Source organism: Chiloscyllium plagiosum, chromosome 14 (assembly GCF_004010195.1).
Source record: "Chiloscyllium plagiosum isolate BGI_BamShark_2017 chromosome 14, ASM401019v2, whole genome shotgun sequence".
In the NCBI taxonomy this organism is placed as follows: Eukaryota; Metazoa; Chordata; class Chondrichthyes; order Orectolobiformes; family Hemiscylliidae; genus Chiloscyllium; species Chiloscyllium plagiosum.
This window is the reverse complement of record NC_057723.1, coordinates 77,085,109-77,095,643: the sequence shown is the minus strand read 5'-3', so window position 1 is coordinate 77,095,643 and position 10,535 is coordinate 77,085,109. Positions and strand designations below refer to the sequence as shown.

Genomic DNA, 10,535 nt, shown 5'->3' with positions numbered 1-10,535 from the left:
CTCTCTCATCCCTCCCTTCTCTCTCTTTCTCTTCCCTCCCTTCTCTCTCTCTCTCTCTGTTTCCTTCTCTCTCTCTCTCCCCTTCCTTCTCTCAGCCTCTCTCTCCCTTCCTGCCCTTTCTATTTTTCTCTCTCTCCCTCTTTTTCTCTCCATCTCTCCCCCACCCACCCATCTAGTGAGAGCAGCTTTGACTTGCAGGCTGTAGGGGTAAGCTGTAGCGTAGAGAGGCCAAATTTATTTTATGAATAAGTTTTTACTTCAAGATCAAATTCTCCATGTGTCAGTGTTTTTACATTATAATTACTATTTTTTTCCTCCTTGCCTTTCACTGCTACCTTTCGCTGTAAATGTATGCGTTTGTATTGTCAGGTGGCAGTTTGCTGTGCTGTGAGTCATGTCCTGCTGCCTTTCACCGTGAGTGCCTGAACATTGAGATGCCTAAAGGAAAGTGGTACTGCAATGACTGTAAGGCTGGCAAAAAGCCCCATTATAAAGACATCATCTGGGTCAAACTGGGTCGATACAGGTTAGTTTGGAAATAAAAGGAATCCTCATGTTGATTGGATATCAAACAATTTAAACTGCATATGTTTTGACAGGATGCAAATCAGTTCAGTTACCATTTTGTAAAAAGTGTGATTTTTTTTTTCCTTCCTTGGAGGTAGTGAGAGTGACATAAAGAGTCAAACATACTTTTTCAGGTTGGGCCTGGAGAGAATTTCCCACTCTTCTTGACACCTCAGGAATTGAATGTTGGCTGAGAAGTTCCATTTTTGCTTTGTTAGCAATAAACACCCTGAAGTGGTCAATTACAGATTCAACTCGCCATCTCCTCAATCAATGTCCACAACAGGCAGGAAAGGTGGCTAGTTTTTCAACTGGAAATTCTTGGTGATCTAGAGGTGAAATAGAGCAAGGGCAATTTAGGTAAAAGAATGGGGTTCAGTGAGGCAATCTTTGAAAATCACTGCCCACTTTTGCCTCCTCCACCCAATGAGAAAAAGGATGTGTACTCAGCCCCTTATGATACTCCCTATACACTTGTGTGGCCAAGTTCTAACTCCATCTACATGTTCGCTGACAACACCACCGTTGTGTGCCGGATCTGAAACAATGACAAAACAGAATACAGGAAAGAGATAAAGTACTTGGTGGTGTGGTGTAAACATAACAATCTCTCCCTCAACGTTAGCAAAGCAAAAGAGTTAGCCATTGACTTCCAAGAAGTGGAGGGCATGCCCTTTGCTATATAATGGTTCTAAGGTGGAGATACTCAAAAACATCAAGTTCCTAGGAGTGAAAATCACCAACAATCTATCCTCATCCACCCACATTGGTGCTACAGTCAAGAAAACACAGCAACACCCCTCATGAAGCTAAGGAAACTCAGCGTGTCCTTAAAGACTTTTACCAATTTTTATAGGTGCACCATAGAAAGCATTCTATCCGGATGCATCTTAGCTTGGTACAGCAACTGCACTGGCCAGGACCATAAGAAACTATAAAGAGTTGTGAACACAGCCCAGTCCATCACACAAGCCAATCTTCCATCCGTTGACTCCATATATACTTATCACTGCCCCGGGAAGGCAGGCAACATAATTAAAGACACCTCCCATCCTGGTTATAATCTCTTCCATCGGGCAGAAAGTACAAAAGTTTAAACAAACATACCAAATGACTCAAGAATAACTTCTTCCCTGCTGTTATTAGACTTCTGAATGGACCTCAGATTTTAAATTTAATGTTGATCTCACTCTTTGTGCACCTTCTGTGCAGCCATACCATTGTCTTCTTCGCTCCATTCTATTACCCTAATGCACTTCGTATGAAATGATCTGCTGGTACTTCAAATAAAACTAAATTTTCCACTGTATCTACGTACATGTGACAATAATAAATCAAATCAAAAAAGCCTTCCTGCTGCTGAATCTGTCAAGGAGTAGGTGTGGATCGACAGATTTTAGGGACCCAGAAGCTGTTGACCTAATAATCTACTCATTTGCAGGCAATCAGGCTAATTACCTCACTAGGGGTGGTGTGTTAATTACCACTTTGAAAGACTATCAAAAAATCAAGCCCACAAAATGCAAGGAAGGAGAAAATGGTATTATGCCTCTTTCTTGCAAAAACATCATGTAAAACATATTGGGGCTGGGTTTATGACACAATCAAAGCATGTCAGACACCAGCAGGTTACATGTTTAAGTCATGTCAGGCTGAGGAAGCTTTTGGATTTATAACATAGTGGTAGTGTCTCCATTCCTGGACCAGGAGGCCAAGGTTCAAGTCCCACCTGCTCCAGAGGTGTCCAGTAATATCACTGAACAGCTTGATTAGAAAAATAGGTTAATTGAAAAAAAAGTTCTGAAATTTCGCTTGAAATGCGGGTTCTCATAAAACCTGTTCTGTCTCACAAACGTAAATCAAGAATTTATAAATATTCAGTGGAAAAAGCAGGAGTTTGGCAGTAGCTGATGATGCTTATTTAATGTGAGCCATCGCACATTTGATGGGCTAAGTGACCTCCTCCTGCATGGTAACCCCTCTCTGATTTTCTTCCACGTTATTGCATAGAAAACTAATTTTCAATCCTGTCTTGAATATCATAAGCCAGCTTATTTTGATTTTTTCCATGGTGCCATACTGTGGCTGCTAGATTTTATTTGGCAGTTCAGTTTTAAATAATACTTTTTCATTTAAGGCAAGATAGAATGCATTAAGATGTTTTGAAATTGTATTGAAATGTGCCAGGCATGAGCTTTAACCCCTGAACATAGAGGAAAAGGTAGATGTTCTTGCTGCTGCAAGATTTCAGATTCTCAAAAGCAATCAGACTGAGTGTTTTGGATTTTTGCAGCTAAGGACCAGTAACAGGTGTTGCAAAGTTAAGGAGAAAAATAGGGTAACTCTTGAGTTACTCACGCCACAGAGAGCAGGTGAGCATGGAGCCACAGATCGAAAGAACAAACTTTGTTGTGGAGAGTTGAAGAACAAGGAGTCACCATTTGGTGTCTAGCTGCTGGAAATCTATTCAAGTATGGTCAGAAGATTAAATGAAGGTGACTTTATTCAAAAGGACACTGAAAGATTCACCACTGGGGCAAGGAGAAGAGAACCTCTTGAATCACTGGGCTACTTTTGAGACTTAAAATACCAGGCTCTTGCTTGTGTTAAGAGGTTACTGGGGAGGTTTGACCTCATTTGTTCATGGTATATGGCCATCTCTGGCTAGGCCAACATTTGTTGCTCATTCCACTGTATTCTTGAATTGCTGCAATCTTTGAAGTGTATGCTTATTCACCGTTCTAGTTGGGAGGGAGTTCAAGTTTAGATCCAGCAACAGTGAAGGAACAGCAGTATAGTTCCAAATCAAGGTGATGTGTGGCTTGGAGGAGAAATTGCAGGTGTTGGTGTTTTCATACATGTGCTGCCCTTGTCTTTCTAGGTGATAGAAATTGAGTTTGGGAGATTCTCTTTGAGGATCCTAGGTGTGTTGCTGCAGTGCATCATATATTGTAGGTAGTACATACTGCTGTTACGGTGAATCTTTAGTGAAGTGAGTGAATCTTGAAGAAGGTGCATCTGCTTTGTCCTGTATGGTCTCCAGTTTCTTCGGCGCTGTTGAAGTTGGTTTCAGCCAGACAAGTGGAGAATATCTCAACACGGTCCTGATTTGTGCTTTTTAAGTGATGGATGGAATTGGGAAAACAGGAGGTGAATTGAATGCTGCAGAATTCCTAGCCTCTGACCGACTGTAGCTAAAGTATTTACATCTTTGGCCTATTTTCTAGTCATTGGGAGCCCAAAGTTGTTGATCATGTGGGATTCAGTGCTTGTAATACCGTTGCTTGTCAAAAGGAGGTGATGTCATTTTTTCTTGTTTGAGATAGTCATTGCCGGGCTTGAATGGCACAGATGTTACTTGTCACTTGTAAGTAAAGGCCTGGATATCGTCCAGGTCTTGTTGCATTTGGATATGGATGGCTTCAGGATCTGAATGATATTGATATTGTGAATTTGTCAGCACACAGATCTTATGATGGAGGAATGATGAATTGTGAGGGAAATGATGGGCATCTAAAGATAGTTGGGCTAGGGCATTACCTTGAGGACTGTTGCAGTTATTTCATGGGACTGAGATGTTTCACTTTCAAGAACTGCGACCATCTTCCTTTGTTGTGGGTATGATTCCAGCCAGTGGAGAGTTTTACCAGGACATATTCAATCTGTAATTTAGAGTGCAATATTTCCCTCAGAGGAAGTGGTAAAAAGAAGAAATAATTGGTGCTTTAGCCTTGAAGAGAAACTTCACACCTCCATCCTCTTCTCACCATCTCACTAATTAAGTTCTATGGAAGGAATTTCATGGATGACTTTGTCATTTGCCACCAGTAAAGCTTTTGAGTAGCCAATGAACAGCCACCTAAGGGCCTCAATTCACTACTATCCCGACGTACTAACTTAATATATTTTTTGAAGCACTTTAATTTTATTCACTTTCACTTGAATTCTGTGCAGTTCTCAGTGTAGTTTAAGTAGACTGAATAGACCTCTGCTGTCCATTCCTCTGCTATGCATTTGAAATGTCTACGTGGATTTCCTCTGGGTGCTCTGGTTTCCTCCCACAGTCCAAAGGTGTGCAGGGCAGATGAATCGGCCATGCTAAATTGCCCGTAGTGTTAGGTGCATTAGTCAGAGGGAAATGGGTCTGGGTGGGTTACTCTTCGGAGGGTCAGTGTGGACTTGTTGGGTCGAAGGGCCTGTTTTCACACTGTAGGGAATCTTAAAAAAAAAGTATCTCTCATCAACTTCTATTTCAGTGAGAACAAATTGATTACTGTAGTGGCAGATTTTCATGCTGTTGCATTCAGCATTATGGCTAGGAATTAGAGCACTGCATATTTTCAGGTATCATACTCTGCAATAAAGGAAACACCAAACACTGAATTTGGGTGTATAGGCTCAAATAAAATGATAACATTCCATTTTACATCATTGCTGCCTCAGTTCCAAGATGTGCTCATCCAGTTTCATTCTTGTCCATTTCAACAGGCATCCAGTTTTCAGAATTGTAGGTAAAACAGAAGTGGATTTTTTAAAAAACACAGGAAGTACTTTGTACTTCTGATTACAGATATCTTGTTTCTCAGATGATGTTCGTAATATCTATTGCAACTGGTGGCTACTTTATCACAAACCATGTATAATAATGTGGATTTCAATTTTCCGTCCAATCCAATTACATGAAGATCATAAGTTTCACATTGTGATTTTCTTGCAATTATGTCCTTTTGAAGAAGACGACAAGAATTTGGCAACCGAGCTAAAGGTGATAAGGGACTCAATACACCCATTTGCCATATGCACACTTGGGAGAATACAGAACAAGGTGTTCCAACACTATGCATGCACTACATTTCCTGCCTCCAATTGTTTCAGAAGTGGTGCTTGCAGAGTTTGTTCAAAGAAAGTTCCTTTATATACTGCAACCTAACACGCTTGACAAAAATGCAGTGCATTAAATAATACAGGTAAAGAAATACAGTTGACAGTCTAGTTTTCACTAGGTCTCAGCAGCGCAGGGCTCATCTCATTTTCTTACTGTGGCAGTTAACCTGATACATGGCAGTGCTGTGATGCATATATGATATTAAGATATACCAACTGTATTGAAACTTATTGTACAATTTTATCAATGTATTCTTATGAGGTTAAATGCCTGGTGTGGAAGCAGTTTTCAGTTATGAGCCATGAAACTGAAATCTTTTTAGAATTGCACTTTTGCACTTTGTCGTTTTGTTTTGCCAGGTGGTGGCCTGCTGAAGTCTGTCATCCTAAAAATGTTCCTACAAATATTCAGAAAATGAAGCATGAAATTGGCGAGTTCCCTGTTCGTTTCTTTGGCTCCAATGACTACTTCTGGACTTACCAGGCTCGTGTGTTCGCATATATGGAAGGGGACAAAGGGAGTAAAGACAAAAAATGCAAAGGCCTTAATACCATCTTTAAAAAAGGTAATTCCATTGAAGGCAGGAATGTTTGAGACTGTATAAAACAGGTAACTTATAGTAATTAATGATGATGGGAAAGTATGCAGTAGCAGCAGGAGTAAACCAAACAGCCCAAAATGCTCAGATTCAATATGATAATAACTAATTCTGTTTTCACACTAGCTCTCCATACTTGATTCCTGAGAGATTGAAAGTATATTTATCTCAGATTTAAATGTCACCATTCGAGTTTAAGTTATTCTTCTCAATTGTTCAATATTATGTATTAAAAAAATGATTTTTTTAAAAAAAATTTATAGTAAACCAGAAGCTTCCTTATTTTACCACCTTTATAATCAGCTTGCATTTTCTTTTAAAGATTGTATTCAGTTCTACAGAAGTTTAAATTCTGGGAGCAATGCATTATAAGTTGCCCTAAGTTGTTGAGTTGAGATTATAAACCTTGCTGACATTTTTGTAACTGCAGTACATCTGTCTGGTATTTTCACTTTGGCTTTCTCCGCAGCACTACAGGAAGCTGCAGAAAGGTTTGAGGAGCTGAAAACACAAAGAGAAACAAGACAGGCACAGGAGGACAAACGGAATGAAAAGAAGCCACCACCATACAAACATATCAAGGTATAGATATGTCAGCTTCTTCCAGAACATACCAACCAGATTGTACCATATTGCAGCAAATGCATACAGACTCCTGAATGCTTTATAGTGTGCAGGATGATGAACAACATATAGTATAGTGTAAAAATGGAGCATGTAGCATGCAGGCAGTAAAGCAAAGTATTCCTGCTCTGGGTATGAGATCCAACAAAAGGGTTTCCAGCCATGGGCGGTGAAGGCAGTCCAAAACAGGGCATGCCTACAATTTCAAAAGAAAATTTAATTAAGGAAATTAAGGTGACCCTTTTTGTTCTCTTCTGGGCATAGCACCAGGTTACCTTGATAAGATTTGTGTCAGTAAAATGACAAGCTTTGATTGACACAGCCATCCCTGACCTTTGAACCTATTTTATTTGTCTGGGACAAGGATCTGCCATAGTGCTTGAAAACTCCATGATAAAATGCACAGTGTTCATGTACTCCATTTATCCGATGGCAGCCACCGTGACAGTGTTTTAATCCTGTGCTATTCTCATTTGTGTCAGTGTTAAAATTTGAGCTATAACCTGCAAAAAGCTGTGCTACACAGTGCAAAACACTCATTCTAGGCAAAACATATAGTCGAGAGAGCACAATTCTGTTTTTCAGTTGCGCCATTGCATCCTTAGGATCATAATTAGTATGCCACTGTCTATTATTGCTGTCTTTAGGATATAGTGATGTGTTGTTCAGAAGGTTGGTGGAGTTGTGGATAGTGTGGAGAGTTTGTAGGTTGCAATGGAACATTGACAGGATGCAGAACTGATAAGTGGCAGATGGAGTTCGACCTGGAAAAGTGTTAAGTTATTCACTTTCGAATGTCAACTTTGAATGCAGAATACAGGGTTAAGGGCAGGATTCTTGGCAGTGTGGAGGAACAGAGGTATCCACGTACATGGATTCCTCAAAGTTGCCACCCAAGTTGTTCGGGTTGTTAAGAAGTTTAAGAGCCGCGAGCTTATCCTTAACGTCTATAGAATCCTGGTTAGACCATACTTGGAATATTGTGTTCAGTTCTGATCACCTCATTATAGGAAGGATATGGAAGTTTTAGAGTGCAGAGGAGATTTACGAGGATACTGCCTGGACTGGAGGGCATGTCTTATGAAGAAAGGTTGAGGGAGCTAGGGCTTTTCTCATTGGAGTGAAGAAGGATGAGAAATGACTTGATAGAGGTGTACAAGATGTTGAGAGGCATAGATAGAGTGGATAGCCAGAGAGTTTTTCCCATGGCGTATATGTCTATAATGAGAGGGCATAATTTTAAGGTGATTGCTGGAAGAGTTAGGGGAGATATCAAAGGCACAGAGAGTGGTGGGCGCGTAGAATGTGCTGCCAGCAGTGGTAGTAGTCAGCTATATTAGGGACATTTAAGCCGACTCTTGGATAGGCACATGGAAGTTAGTGCAATGGGGGGGATATGTGGGTTAGTCTGATCTTAAAGTAGGGTAAAAGGCCGGCACAACATTGAGGGCTGAAGGGCCTGTACTGTTTGTTCTATGTTCTTAAATTACGTTTTGCTCTATGTAAAGTTTAGAGTAATGAAGGTTCTTATTTCTTTGTGCTTCACAAATGAAAAGAACATCGATAGCATTCAGTATGAGAAATCATTCTAAAATTCCTGATAGTGTTCAGGGATATACAGATTAGGTGCATTAATCAGGGGTAAATGTAGAGTAATATAATAGGGTAGGGGGAATGGATTTGGGTGGGTTACTCTATGGAGGGTTGGTGTGGACCTGTTGAGCCGAATGATCTGGTTCCACACTGAAGAGATTCTATGAAGATTCTGTGAATTCAGATCTTTCTTATTTAAGAATTCCTACTTTGAGCAACCTCCATGTGAGTTGATGGCTTGTTCTCCTTGTCCTTACCTATAGTGTTGATTTTGATATGGAGAATGACAACTGGTTCTTCTCTTTCCCAATTCCTTTCACGCCCTTCATATCTTACCCTAGCACCATATAAGAAATACTCTTTAGCTCATTGACATTTGGGGCTGCAGAAGATGTATCCTTTTCCACAGTGTTTTAGTTACCATTCTTTCTTCCTGCACATACTTGCAGACTGTGGGTACATCAAACCATTGGGACAGAACCAGTTCTGGTGGTTCACTCATTGATTAAGTTTTGCTCTCCTGTCACAGCTCTCCAGTTCTTGTGGATTTTCCAGCAGTGTGACTCAGGCGAAATGGTTTCAATACAGGCAGCTTATGTATTTTATGTAAAATACCTTAACCAAAAAGAATCGCAAAAGTAACTAATCTGATTCTTGGTATAGCATTAGAAGGATAAACTGTATTAGTATTTGGAATACTGTTAATTTTAAATGTTTCTGTTATCTTTCGGATACAAGAACTGCAATATTTTTGGGGCTTTGTACTAATGTGTGTGAATACTGTTTTGTTCTGTCTGATGTCATGGCTGATGTTTCTTTGTATGAAATGGTTATTTCGCATTAACCTTGATTTTAGCCATTCCATGCATACTCCCATCACATAACATGACTGCAAAGCTTAAGTTGAATCAAATTATAAAGTTTACTGTAGTTGAGAAAATTAAACTTCAATTGAAAGGATTTGGAAAATATAAAAGACTTTAAAAATACTAAACATTCATGTGTATATTTTGTTATTGTTATGAATGGGGGAATTGTACCATACTGTCTGTTTCTCCATCTAGTGGACAGTATATTTCTATTTAAGACCTTTGTGAAAAAAGGAAAAATAATTTTAGGTGGAAGTTACATTTGCTTTTGAAATTCTTTCATAGTACAATAGGGCTTCATTCTCAGGAAAATAGGTTTTATTTTTGATACTGTTACTGTATTAATTGGTTTGTTTGAGGGAGGGATTAAACCAACTAATTTGAAAAGAAACATTTCTTGTAAGTATTTCTCCAAGTATATATTCAGTTGGCAGATTATTTAAATTTAGTAGGCAATTAATTTTTTTGATCCTGATTACTTTTGAACATTTTATCAGCCTGTCTTACACCAACCTTTAAAGGGAGAAAGAGGCTAAAACGTTTTTGGAGGCAATGGCAAAAATGAAAGAACTGCTGCATAAAAATATTACTTGCATTAAAATTTAAGTAAGTTGCCAATTTTAATTTGATCCTACTGAAAAACTAGCCATATTTTAGAATTACTGTTAAAACGTTACAAATTATTATTTATTTACTGTTTAGTTTGGTAAGTATAGCCTAAGTAAAAGTCTGACATATTGTCTGTCTGACAATGTCTGAATTCTAGCGCATGTAGTAAGTATTGGGGGTTCATTTAAAAATGTGATCAGAAATATAAACTGAATAACAAAGGGGTAATTGCCAATCCAAAATCATGGCTTGGGTTTGTTGCTAAGCTTATGTTCCTAGTCTATTTTTCTTCTTTGGAGGATTCATACCTAAATTTAATACTCTGTGGTCACTGCTGACAATTCCATCCCTTCTGTTAGGAAAAACTAAGCATAAATTTGATTATCATTTTGCAGAGCACTGGGGTAAGGGTTGCATGCATGGTTCCAGATGTCTGCCAATTTAATTCTGTACTCCCATTCTGATTTCTGTGTTTGACCATGTACGTAGTTTCAGTGAAGCCCAACATAAGCTTGAGGAACTACATCTCATCTTTCAGTTAGGCACTTTACAGTCATCTGGATTTATTCAGTAGTCATAGATCATAACCAGTACTTACTTTTGTTTGCATTTTGGATGACAGGTGTTGATAACGATACTACATTTTCCCACTAACATCTTCTCTAGGCAAGTCTTTTGTTCTTTACCATCCCCTTTGCTTCCGTGATTATTGGTTTTGTTATTTACACACTCCTGTCTTCCACCCCTCTCTCATAACTTCCATCTTATCAGAGATGTTTTTCTTTTTTTT

At 39.1% G+C, this 10,535-nt stretch overlaps 1 protein-coding gene across 1 annotated transcript in view; it reads left to right on the top strand.

The window, feature by feature from the left end:
• The window catches only part of LOC122556864 (histone-lysine N-methyltransferase NSD2-like), a 278,778-nt gene that overhangs the window by 192,727 nt on the left and 75,516 nt on the right, over nt 1–10,535 (top strand). Inside the window, exons 16-18 of the mRNA XM_043704119.1 lie at nt 370–526; nt 5,812–6,017; nt 6,520–6,635. Coding sequence (XP_043560054.1) covers nt 370–526; nt 5,812–6,017; nt 6,520–6,635 — 479 coding nt within the window. The remainder of the gene's footprint in view (nt 1–369; nt 527–5,811; nt 6,018–6,519; nt 6,636–10,535) is intronic.